Below are 12,268 nucleotides of genomic sequence, written 5' to 3' on the forward strand. Positions count from 1 at the left end.
AACAAAAGTTTGTCCCTGTCCCCCTAAAGTCATCTTGAGGCCCCCTACTAGTATGTGTCCCATACTTTGAGGAACTGCATTTAACATGACCCTCCGAAAAACAGAGGTTCAAAAGCCACTCAGCTAGTTAGCTGGCCAGAAGCAATCTGGAAGAGCCCCAACGCCTCCTGTGAGCTGGATGGTTCAGTAAAAAGCGTGAGCTTTTATACAAGCACTCCAGAAAATGCCCCGATTGTTCCCAACAGTCCTCAACTCGCAGGGTTAGCTCAAGAAAAGAGCTTAAATGTGCACCTGGAAACCAGCCTGGTGAGAATTTCCTGGCTTAAGACTGCCCAGCCTTCATGACAGCCCTGTAACAGAATCCCAGAGGCTAGCCTCAAATGCGAAGGCAGGTCTAGGCGTGCTGGGCTCAGGTGGATCGCCTAAGAGCCAGGAAACCCGTGGCTGAGAAGGAGAAGGGGGAGGTGTCAGAGGGTTGGGTGAGAGCAGGTGAGCCTTTCTGAGAGCTTCTTTCTTTCTTTCTCTCTCTCTCTTTTTTTTTTTTTTTTTTTTTTTTTGAGAGCTTGTTTCTCTAAGAAGATGGTTGGGCATGGTGGCGCATGCCTCTGATTGGGTTAGAATCCCAGCAGTTTGGGAGGCTGAGGCAGGCGGATCACCTGAGGTCAGGAGTTCTAGACCAGCCTGGCCAACATGGTGAAACCCTGTCTCTACTAAAAATACAAAAAGTAGCCAGGCATGGTGTCGGGCACCTGTAATTCCAGCTACTCGGCAGGAGAATCATTTGAACCTGGGGGGTGGAGGTTGCAGTGAGCCGAGATCATGCCACCGCACTCTAGCTTGGGTGGCAGAGTGAGACTCAGTCTCAAAAAGGAAAAAAAAAAAAAGAAAAAAGACTTGAAAATGTGTTTGTTGTGGCTCACACCTGTAATCCCAGCAATTTGGGAGGCTGAAATGCGAGGACTGCTTGAGACCAGCAGTTCCAAATCAGCCTGGGCAATATAGTAAGACCCCACCCCTCCCCCTGCTGCCCCTCCATCTCTAATAAACAATAAAAAGTAGGGCGTGGTGGCTCGCACCTGCAATCCCAACACTTTGGGAGGCTGAGGTGGAAGGCTTGTTTGAGCCCAGGAGTTTGAGATCAGCCTGAGCAATGTACTGAGACCTCACCTGTACCCACAATACAAAAGTTAGCTGGCTATGGTAGTGCATGCCTGTAGTCCCAGCTATTTAGGAAGCTGAGGTGGGAGGTTGGTTTGAATCCAGGAGGCAGAGGTTGCAGTGAGCTGAGATATTGCCACTACCCTCTAGCCTGGGCAGCGGAGAGCCAGACCTTGTCTCTAAATAAATAAATAAATAATAAAGAGGAAATGGATTCGTTTGTACTAACCTGGAATCGCAAGTCTCTTCTTAACTTCATAGACGGCTCGGGACACATAATTTGTCTTGTCTTGTATCTTTTGCTTTTAATTAACAGCAAAGTGTCTAACACATGCAGAAAACACATCTGTAAGAGTGACTGGCTGCACGCGGTGGCTCACGCCTGTAATCCCAGCACTTTGGGAGGCCAAGGTGGGTGGATCATTTGAGGTCAGGAGTTTGAGACCTGCCTGGCCAACATGGTGAAACCTCATCTCTAATAAACATACAAAAATTAGCGGGGTGTGGCGGTGCCTGCCTATAGTCCCAGCTACTCAAGAGGCTAAGGCAGGACAATAGCTTGAACCTGGAAGGCAGAGGTTGCAGTGAGCTGAGATCGCACCACTGCACTCCAGCCTGGGCAACAGAATGAGACTCTGACTCAGAAAAAAATTTGTTTTCTATTAATTTCAGAGTTAGAAGATTTGCTGAGAAAAATCCTAGCCTGACAATGGCATTTATTTGTGACTTTCAAGAAACAACAACAAAACCCTCTAAAACCTGATTTCCTTGTTCACTCAAGCGTAACAGCAGCATGGCCCACTCCGAGCTTGGTGGGACAGAAATCTTGGTCCCCAGCTTGCTTGAGTGTCGTGCTGAGAAAAAAACACGCCCACACATCAGCAGATGATGAGAAGCCTGCCTTTATTGGATGATTTTTAGAGGCATTGCCTTTGGGGACTGGGGTGGGGGTGCTTACAGAAGTCATCAGGGCATATCCACCACCAAAAATGAGCAAACCGCAGAAGGTTTTCAGGGAAAATTAACAAATTAGGTAGGGTAGGATGCGGGTTTCCCCATTCCCAGGGTTTTGGAATCCTTCCAGGTGACTATACCTTTCTCTCTTTTCTCCAATGACTGGGGCGTATTAAGAACGCACCATTTCCTGGAATTCTAGAACAGAAGAGGTGAGAACAGGGTCAGTGGAGGTGGCTTGGTTCGTCACAGACATGCCGTGGTCAATGAGAATTCCAGAGGCCTGGCGCAGTGGCTCACGCCTATAATCCCAGCACTTTGGGAGGCCGAGGTGGGTTGGTCACCTGAGGTCTGGGCCTGGAGACCAGCCTGGCCAATGTGGAGAAACTCTGTCTCTACTAAAAATACAAAATTAGCTGCACATGGTGGCGCATTCCTGTAATCCTAGCTACTCGGGAGACTGAGGCAGGAGAATTGCTTGAATTCAGGAGGTTGCAGTGAGCTGAGATCAGGCCATTGCACTCCAGCCTGGGCAACCAGAGCAAGACTCTGTCTCAAAAACAAACAAACAAACAAACAAACAAAAAGGGAGTGGGGATTCCAAAGAGAAAAGGAAGGGAAGAAATTGTCAGATGATGGGCATGGCACCCCTTGGAGGGCACAAAAGAAAGAAAAATGTGGGTATCAATGACTACATCTCGAGGGAGTCCGAAGTGTTCCATTTCTCTGCAGATTCTTTTTTTTTTTTTTTTTCTTGAGATGGAGTTTTGCTCTTATCCAAGCTGGAGTGCAGTGGCGTGATCTCGGCTCATTGCAACCTCCACCTCTCAGGTTCAAGCAATTCTCCTGCCTCAGCCTCCCGAGTAGCTGGGATTATAGGCATGCACCACCACACCTGGCTAATTTTGTATTTTTAGTGGAGACGGGGTTTCACCATGTTGGTTAGACTGGTCTCAAGGTCCCGACCTCAGGTGATCTGCCTGCCTTGACCTCCCAAAGTGCTTGGATTACAGGTGTAAGCCACCACAGCTGGCCTGCATAATCTTATGTAATAAACATCTTCAGCTTTGCAATAGAAGCCTTTGAATTAGAATTTGTCAAGCCCATCATTTCTCCCTGACAATGAATGAATTCAGTGTAATTACCTATGACCATCTGCGAACATTTAACTTTTTGTCTGATCAGTTTCAGACAGAAAAGGGAGATTTTCTCTCTCTATTCTGTAGCTGGGTATTGCATTTTTAGGACACATTTGATAGGATGGGACTTTAAACTGACTTTCCTCGACCAAACCTACCTACAAAATTTCTGTTACTAAACGAAGGATAATAATAGCAAGATATGGATGCTACGGATTAAATAAAAAACTGGGGATTTGCTTCATATTTAAAGGTAAGCTTTTTCTATTCGAAAATCTTTCGTGGTATGTTTATCCTTTTTTTTGGGGGACAGAGTTTTGCTCTTGTTGCCCAGGCTGGAGTGCAATGGTGGGATCTTGGCTCACTGCAACCTCCACCTCCCAGGTTCAAGTGATTCTTCTGCCTCAGCCTCCCGAGTAGCTGGGATTACAGGCTCCCACCACCATGCCTTGCTAATTCTTTGTATTTTTTTTTTTTTTTTTTTTTGAGACAGAATTTCGCTCTTGTTACCCAGGCTGGAGTGCAATGGCGCGATCTCGGCTCGCCGCAACCTCCGCCTCCTGGGTTCAGGCAATTCTCCTGCCTCAGCCTCCTGAGTAGCTGGGATTACAGGCACGCACCACCATGCCCAGCTATTTTTTAATATTTTTAGTAGAGACAGGGTTTCACCATGTTGACCAAGGTGGCCTCGATCTCTTGACCTCGTGATCCACCCGCCTCGGCCTCCCAAAGTGCTGGGATTACAGGCGTGAGCCACCGCGCCCTGCAATTCTTTGTATTTTTAATAGAGATGAGGTTTCACCATGTTGGTCAGGCTGGTCTTGAACTCCAGCCTCAGCCTCCCAAAGCGCTGGGATTACAGGCATGAGCCACCACGCCCAGCCCGTGGTTATGTTTAAATAAGTCAATTTCCCCTTACCTAATCTGTTTTTATGAGCTATCTATATACTCTGCATTAACTCCCATGTAGTAAGTGATAGTGGTATAATTTTGACCAGCTTTTTTTTAGATAAGCATCTAATGTAGCAGTTTTAAATTTCAAATTAGCACCACCAGAAGGACCACCATACGTTCTCCTGAGTTGGCAGGCACAAAGTAGCTAAAAAGCACACTAGCAACATGACAAAATCAGGTGAAAATAGTCCTACAGCTGTGCTAGTGTCTTCTAAAGCTCAAACCTAGGATTCTGCCTATGGAAGACTCAATAAATGAGGTTGGCTTATTTGTTCTCTATTTAATATTACCTGCTTGGCAGGCTAATGTCCAGTAAAATATGTTTGTCTAAACCAGGCGTCCCCAAACTACCGCCCGCGGGCCGCATGCGGCCCCCTGAGGCCATTTATCCGGCCCCCCGCTGCACTTCAGGAAGGGGCACCTCTTTCACTGGTGCTCAGTGAGAGGAGCACAGCATGTGGCGGCCCTCCAACGGTCTGAGGGACAGTGAACTGGCCCCCTGTGTAAAAAGTTTGGGGACGCCTGGTCTAAATCCTTGAAAACGAAGAGACCTCCCTACGCAAGCCAATGGACTCTGGTCTGAGGATGTAAATCTGTCCCTTATTTAGAGGGGTTCAAACCCCACTGGTGGAAATTCTTTGCGTTACGTGCAAGGTGCATTACAGTACCTTGGAAATAATTTATCAGGTGGCTAGCTAGTCCCCTGGTCAGGTGAAGGGTATTTTGGAGCTCACAGACGATGACAGTTGCGACCAGCTTCTATAGTACCTACTGAGCATTATGCCAGGGTTTTTGCACACATCATTTGCATCCTTACTTCAGTCCCATTTTACAGATGGGAAGACTGAGGCTCGAAAAGGTTAAGAAAAGGAGATTTTAAGCCACATCGGTTTAATCTCACAGCCCAAACCCCCATGGATGCTCTCTGAGCTAGAGTGGGTTTTTTTGTTTTTTTTTTTGTTTTTTTTTTTTTGTTTTTTTCTGAGATGGAGTCTCACTCTGTCACCCAGGCTGGAGTACAGTGGCATGGTTTTGGCTCATGGCAACCTCCACCTCCCAGGTTCAAGTGATTCTCCTGCCTCAGCCTCTCGAGTAGCTGGGACTACATGCGCGCACCACCACGTCCAGCTAATTTTTGTAGTTTTAATAGAGAAGGGGTTTCACTGTATTGGCCAGGATGGTTTCTATCTCTTGACCTCATGATCCACCTGCCTCGGCCTCCCACAGTGCTGGGATTAAAGGCATGAGCCACTTCGCCTGGCCTAAAGTGTGTTATGCTACATACAGGTGTGGACATACCCTCTGCCCCAATCTTTCCATCTCCGTCATTATCCGCAGCTGCCATCAAGGACTTGGTTTCTGACTCGGTCAGTTCTCTGGCACCACTCTCAAACTTCTGGAGGAAAAACCTACAGGATGATAAAGATTGATGGGGAAAGATCATGCATCCCTGTGTTTACATTTTTTTTCCCCTTTAAGCAAATCATCTGTTTCCAGCAGTTGTGATAATTAGCTAAGGTCTCAGCAAGCAAAGGTTTCCTTAAGCTGTAGAAACCCATGGTGGGCATTTCATCTTTAAGGTTATTTATTTATTCATTTTGGCAGGATTTTGCTCTGTCACCCGGGCTGAAATGCAGTGACGCCATCATGGCTCACTGCAGCCTCAACTTCCTGGGCTCAATCAATCCTCCTGTCTCAGCCACCAGAGTAGCAGGAACTACAGGCGCACCCCACCCTGCCCCACTAACAATTGTATTTTCGGTAGAGATGAGGTTTTGTAATGTTGCTCAGACTGGTCTTCAACTCCTGGACTGGCTTAAGCAATCCGCCCACCTCAGCCTCCCAAAGGGCTGGGATTGTAGGTGTCAGCCACTGTGCCTGGCCCATTTTTAAGTTTTTAGTGTCATTCATTCATTCATTTATTTATTTGAGATAGAGTCTTATTCTGTCACCCAGGCTGGAGTGCAGCTGCACGATCTCGGCTCACTGCAATCTCTGCCTCCCGATTTCAAGCGATTCTCATGCCTCAGTCTTCGAGTAGCTGGAATTACAGGTGTGAGCCACCACATTTGTCCATGTTTTAGTTTTTTTTTTTTTTTTTTTTTTTTTTGAGACGGAGTTTCGCTCTTGTTACCCAGGCTGGAGTGCAATGGCGCGATCTCGGCTCACCGCAACCTCCGCCTCCTGGGTTCAGGCAATTCTCCTGCCTCAGCCTCCTGAGTAGCTGGGATTACAGGCACACGCCACCATGCCCAGCTAATTTTTTGTATTTTTAGTAGAGACGGGGTTTCACCATGTTGACTGGGATGGTCTCGATCTCTCGACCTTGTGATCCACCCGCCTCGGCCTCCCAAAGTGCTGAGATTACAGGCTTGAGCCACCGCGCCCGGCCATGTTTTAGTTTTTTAAATTCCAATTGCCAAAGGAAATATTTTACACTAAGGAATCTTTGTGGCTGGGTGCCATGGCTCACACCTGTAATCCCAGCACTTTGGGAGGCTAAGGCAGGTGGATCACTCGAAGCCAGGAGTTTGAGACCAGCCTGGGCAATACGATGAACCCATCTCTACTCAAAATATGAAAATTAGCTGGACGTGATGGGATGCATCTGTAATCCCAGCTACTCAGGAGACTAAGGTGTGAGAATTGCTTGAGCCAAGATCACACTAGTGCACTCCAGTCTGGGCGATAGAGCAAGACCCTGTCTCAATAATAAATAAAGAAATAAAAGAAGAATCTTTGCACCTGCAGTCTTCACTGCCCATGTTGAGTGCTTTGCGTGGGTAGATATGTGGTCAACTGACTCATGTCCTTTGCTTTAATGATGCTTGACCGAATGACCAACACCAAGGCTGACCACTGAAGAAATACGTAACAACCTGGCCCCCACTGTGCCCAGACCCACCCAGCAGTGCCGGGTACCAGGCAGACTCAGGACAAAGCTTACTTAAGCTCTTCTTCATCCAGGTACCCGCTCTGGTCATTGTCTATGAACCGGAAAACATCCTTCACCTGACTGGCTGACATCTTGGAGAGGCCTGATGTCTGGAAGAATTTTTGGGGTTCAAAAGTGTCTGGGTCTGAAGAACAGAGAAAGGGTTATTCTGACACTCAATGGATCACATTCTATATTGGCGTCAAGGTACTGAAAACACAGGTGATTAAAAATACTTCTACAATATCCCTGAGCTACAGGGATACTCAACTGCTCCAAGATTTTGGGATAGCCAAGACTTGATGGCTCTGTGACAGCATCCCCTGTCCCCACTACCCCAGCCTTCCCTCCTCCGCTTGGTTTCGTCCATTTCCCTTTTCCTTCCTCCTCTCCTCTGCACCTCCCCGCCGCCCCCAGCCCATTTCACAGGCTGTGTATCCAAGTCCCCAACATCCCTGGTCTAATTGGTAGGAGAAAATGCAATCACTGGATTCCAACAGGCTAAATGGCCATCAGCGATTTCTTTTTCTTTTTCTTTTTTTTTTGAGATGGAGTCTGGCTGTCACCAGGCTGGAGTGCAGTGATGCAATCTCAGCTCACCACAACCTCTGCCTCCAGTATTCAAGCGATTCTCCTGCCTCAGCTTCCGGAGAGTAGCTGGGACTACAGGCAGGCGCCACCATGCCCAGCTAATTTTTCTATTTTTAGTAGAGACGGGGTTTCACCATGTTGGCCTGGATGGTCTCGATCTTTTTGACCTGGTGATCCACCTGCCTTGGCCTCCCAAAGTGCTGAGATTACAGGTGTGAGCCACTATGCCCGGCTGATTTCTTTTTTTCTTTGAGACAGAGTCTCACTGTCACCCAGACTGGAGTGCAGTGGCGAGATCTTGGTTTACTGCAACCTCCGCCTCCCGGGTTCAAGCGATTCTCCTGCCTTAGCCTCCTGAGTAGCTGGGATTACAGGCATGCACCACCACACCCAGCTAATTTTTGTATTTTTAATAGAGACGGAGTTTCACCATGTTGGCCAGGATGGTCTTGAATGCCTGACCTCAAGTGATCCCCCCACCTTAGCCTCCCCAAGTGTTGGGATTACAGGCATGAGCCACCACACCTGGCCCTTCAGTGATTTCTTGCTTTCACTTTTAGTAAGGTTTTGTCTTACAGAAGTGTAATCATGTGCTCAGATGCCAGATCTCCATAATTTTATTTATCTAATAAATAGCAGTTTTCTTCTCCAATTCCATGAATTTTCCAGCCAAGCTCACATTTTTACTGTTATTTATTTATTTAGAGACAGAGTCTCACTCTGTCATTCAGGCTGGAGTGCAGTGTAGCGATCATAGCTCACCACAACCTCAACCCCCGGGCTTGAATGATCCTCACCCCTCAGCCTCCTGAGTTGCTGGGACCACAGGTGCATGCCAACATGCCCTGCTAATTTATTTTTATTTTGTAGAGACAGAGTCTTGCTATGTTGCCCAGGCTGGTCTCAAACTCCTGGGCTCAAACAATCCTCTCACATTGGCCTCCAAAAAGTGTTGGGATTACAGATGTGAGCCACCATGCCTGACCTACATTTTTTTTTTTTTTTAGATAGAATCTTGCTCTGTTGCCCAGGCTGGAGTGCAGTGGTACAATCACAGCTCACTACAACCTCCACCTCCCGGGTTCAAGCAATGCTCCTGCCTCAGCCTCTCGAGTAGCTGGGATTACAGGTGCCCGCCACCATGCCCATCTAATTTTTGTATTTTTAGTAGAGATGGGGTTTCACCATCTTGGCTAGGCTGGTCTTGAACTCCTGACCTCATGATCCACCTGCACTGGCCTCTCAAAGTGCTGGGATTACAGGTGTGAGCCACCATGCCCCACTGCCTACCTACATTTTGATATTTTGTTGATTCATTGGAGGTGCAAAGGTGTGAGGAAACCCTGCCCTGCCCACTTCCCTCTACCTTGGCATTCCCGCAGGGCTGCTGCGATGTCGTCAGCACTGAGCACGTCCGTGATGCTCATTTTCCACCTGGTCACACAGAATAAACAAGGTACGATAAGCCACAAACAGGAACGTGCACACCAGGGGAAACACACCTTCCCAGGCCCATTGACACTGTATGCCTCTCTAGATTTTTTTTTTTTTAATTGAAACGGAGTCTCATGCTATTGCCCAGGTTTGAATGCAGTGGCGCGATCTTGGCTCACTGCAACCTCTGCCTCATGGGCTCAATCTCCTGCCTCAGCCTTCTGAGTAGCTGGGATTACAGGTGTGTGCTACCACACCTGGATAATTTTTGTATTTTTAGTACAGACAGGGTTTCACCATGTTGGTCAGGCTGGTCTTGAACTCCTCACCTCAGGTAATCTGCCCACCTCAGCCTCCCAAAGTGCTGGGATTACAGGCATAAGCCACTGCACCTGGCCTGTATAGGCTTTTTAAGATGTGATAAGCATTGTTTTGTATTAAGTGACCAGGGTATCCAAATTAAAACCAGATACCTAAAAGACCCCAGCCCCTTTTGTCTCAGAGCCTTCCCTTAAATATATGCCAAAAACGAAACAAAACAAAACAAAGCAAAACCCTAAAACATAACCCAAAGAATGATTCAATTGTTTTCTTATAAAAATTATGTTTACATAATCAGTCATTTACATAGGCAGCTATAAACTATGTTACAAATACACTGGCATTTTCTTACACCAGCCTGAGAGATGCAATGCTGCAAATTCCACCAAAGGATACAGTTTGGACTGCATGCAGACGTTTTGCGGAAGAAGGCATGCTATCTGTCCTGAAAGGTGGGAACCAGAAGAATGAAAAGCCATCTCCCAGAGATTAAAATCCTTCCCGGTGTCAAAGCCATGGGAAAAGAGGAGTCTACGCACCTAAGCATGCAGGAGCCTAATAGGAATACATGCAATGAAGAAGAGTCTGGGGTCTGGTGGGCCCACCAGTTACTCACCGTTTTAGGTTTTCCCCCAAGAAGAATCGGGAAAAAGAGTTGAAGGAGCAAAACAACAGATGTGCTTTTGCTACCTTACTGACCTACCTTATATAGGCTAGAAAAAGTGATAGTTAAAACCTCTTAGATTTCCTTTTCAAGGATCAAGTGGATGTAGCTCAAATGTCTTGTCTTACTCATGAAACCTCTTTTTTTTCTTCTTCTATTTATATCTCAAGGGAATGTGGGTGGGAACAGCCAATGGTAAAATAAAAAAAAAAAAAAAAACCTCCACAAACCTTAACTAAGGTTTCAATTCTGCAAACCAACCCTGTTGGTAAAGTGTGGAGAAGGTTCTAGAAGCCTGGTAAGGTGGAGATGGTGGCCTGAACTAAGACAAACACATACAGGGGTGCTCTGCAAGCTGAAAAGCCCCCCCAGATGTTAGTGGCTACCGTTCGAGGTGGGACTGTTTTCAGCTTTGGAAACTCTGGATATGTAAAGCTGACCTCATCCGGAGTTGACAGACTCAGCGCTATTATCACTAAGTGCACACATAGGACTATCCGGCACACGAGATAGGGCTAGGTTATGTGATTTTTCCTATGAACGTCTTGACTTTGACATTTCCCAGCTATACCATAAATTGCACACACTCAAAAGGCAAAAGGAGGAAATCAAACCACCATTCCCAAACCCTGAAAACTAACATTTCAGAAAACTAACATTTTCAGAAAAAAATATGATGAGGCTGAGGCCAGGACTAGAGACCTCAAGTTTTTGTTTTTGTTTTTGAGACAGGGTCTTGTCCAAGATGGAGTATAGTGGCATGATCTCGGCTCACTGCAGCCTTGACCTCCCAAGCTCAAGTGAAGTTCCCACCTCAGTCTCCTAAGTAGCTGGTTCTACAGGCATACACCCCCATGCCAGGCTAATTTTTAAAATATACATATTTTTTGGAGAGACAGTTTTGCCTTGTTGCCGAGGCTGGTCTCAAACTCCTGGGCTCAAGGAATTCTCCCACCTCAGTCTCCCAGTTGCTGGGATTACAGGTGTGAACCACCTCTCCTGGCCTTTTTTTTTTTTTTTTTTTTTTTTGAGATGGAGTCTCTCTCTCTCTCACCCAGGCTGGAGTGCAATGGTGTGACCTCTGCTCACTGCAACCTCTGCCTCCCAGGTTCAAGTGATTCTTCTGCCTCAGCCTTTGGGAGGCCCAGGAAGGTTGATCATGGGGTCAGGAGTTTAAGACCACCCTGGCCAAGATAGTGAAACTCCACCTCTGCTAAAAATTTAAAAATTACCTTGGTGTGGTGGTGGGTACCTGTAATCCCAGCTACTCTGGAGGCTGAGGCAGAGAATTGCTGGTACCCAGGAGGCAGAGGTTGCAGTAAGCCAAGATTACGCCATGCCAAGATTGTGCCATTGCACTCCAGCCTGGGTGACAGAGCGAGACTCAGTCTCAAAAAAGAGTTTGACTGCTTTATCTAGGGGCATCACATAAGTGGAATCACATAGTATTTGTCTTTTTCAGACTGGCTTATTTCACTGAGTATAATGTCCTCAAGGCCTCAAGGTTCATCCACGTTGTAGCATGTGTCAGGATCTCCTCCTTTTTTTTTTTTTTTTTTTTTTTTTTGAGATGGAGTTTCGCTCTTGTTACCCAGGCTGGAGTGCAATGGCGCAATCTTGGCTCACCGCAACCTCCGCCTCCTGGGCTCAGGCAATTCTCCTGCCTCAGCCTCCTGAGTAGCTGGGATTACAGGCACGTGCCACCATACCCAGCTAATTTTTTGTATTTTTAGTAGAGACGGGGTTTTATCATGTTGACCAGGATGGTCTCGATCTCTTGACCTCATGATCCACCTGCCTCGGCCTCCCAAAGTGCTGGGATTACAGGCTTGAGCCACCGCGCCTGGCGTTTTTTTTTTTTTTTTTTGAGATGAAGTCTTACTCTGTGTCACCCAGGCTGGAGTGCAGTGGCTTGATCTTGGCTCGATCTTGGCTCACTGTAACCTCCACGTCCCAGGTTCAAGCGATTCTCCTTGAACGCACACTAGGGTGCATACCATCCTGGTAGGAGAATATATTTGGGACAAAGTAAAGATTCCCACTGTGGTCAGGTGTGGTGGCTCACACCTGTAATCCCAGCACTTTGGGAGGCCAAGGTGGGCAGATCATGAGGTCAGG

General features: G+C 47.0%; 1 protein-coding gene across 1 annotated transcript; it reads right to left on the bottom strand.

Moving 5' to 3' along the window:
* Positions 1-2,044: 2,044 nt before the first annotated feature.
* OCM (oncomodulin) lies at positions 2,045-10,285 on the bottom strand. Its single transcript, XM_039460609.2, has 5 exons — positions 10,103-10,285; positions 9,098-9,165; positions 7,153-7,285; positions 5,505-5,614; positions 2,045-2,310 (listed from the first exon to the last, which is right to left on the bottom strand). Exons 2-5 carry the CDS (start codon positions 9,156-9,158, stop codon positions 2,285-2,287), a joined length of 330 nt encoding a protein of 109 aa, XP_039316543.1. The 5' UTR covers positions 9,159-9,165; positions 10,103-10,285; the 3' UTR covers positions 2,045-2,284.
* Positions 10,286-12,268: the final 1,983 nt, after the last annotated feature.

The sequence above is a fragment of the Saimiri boliviensis genome, chromosome 20, assembly GCF_048565385.1.
Source record: "Saimiri boliviensis isolate mSaiBol1 chromosome 20, mSaiBol1.pri, whole genome shotgun sequence".
Lineage (NCBI taxonomy): Eukaryota > Metazoa > Chordata > Mammalia > Primates > Cebidae > Saimiri > Saimiri boliviensis.

Excerpts from the sequence above, each read along its gene's own strand:
- OCM (XM_039460609.2), bottom strand. The coding sequence starts at position 9,158 with ATGAGCATCACGGACGTGCTCAGTGCTGACGACATCGCAGCAGCCCTG. Across the intron at positions 5,615-7,152 it reads CTGGATGAAGAAGAGCTTAA|GTTTTTCCTCCAGAAGTTTG; the intron begins GTAAGCTTTGTC and ends ATCATCCTGTAG. Across the intron at positions 2,311-5,504 it reads TGGAAAGATTGGGGCAGAGG|AATTCCAGGAAATGGTGCGT; the intron begins GTATGTCCACAC and ends CTTCTGTTCTAG.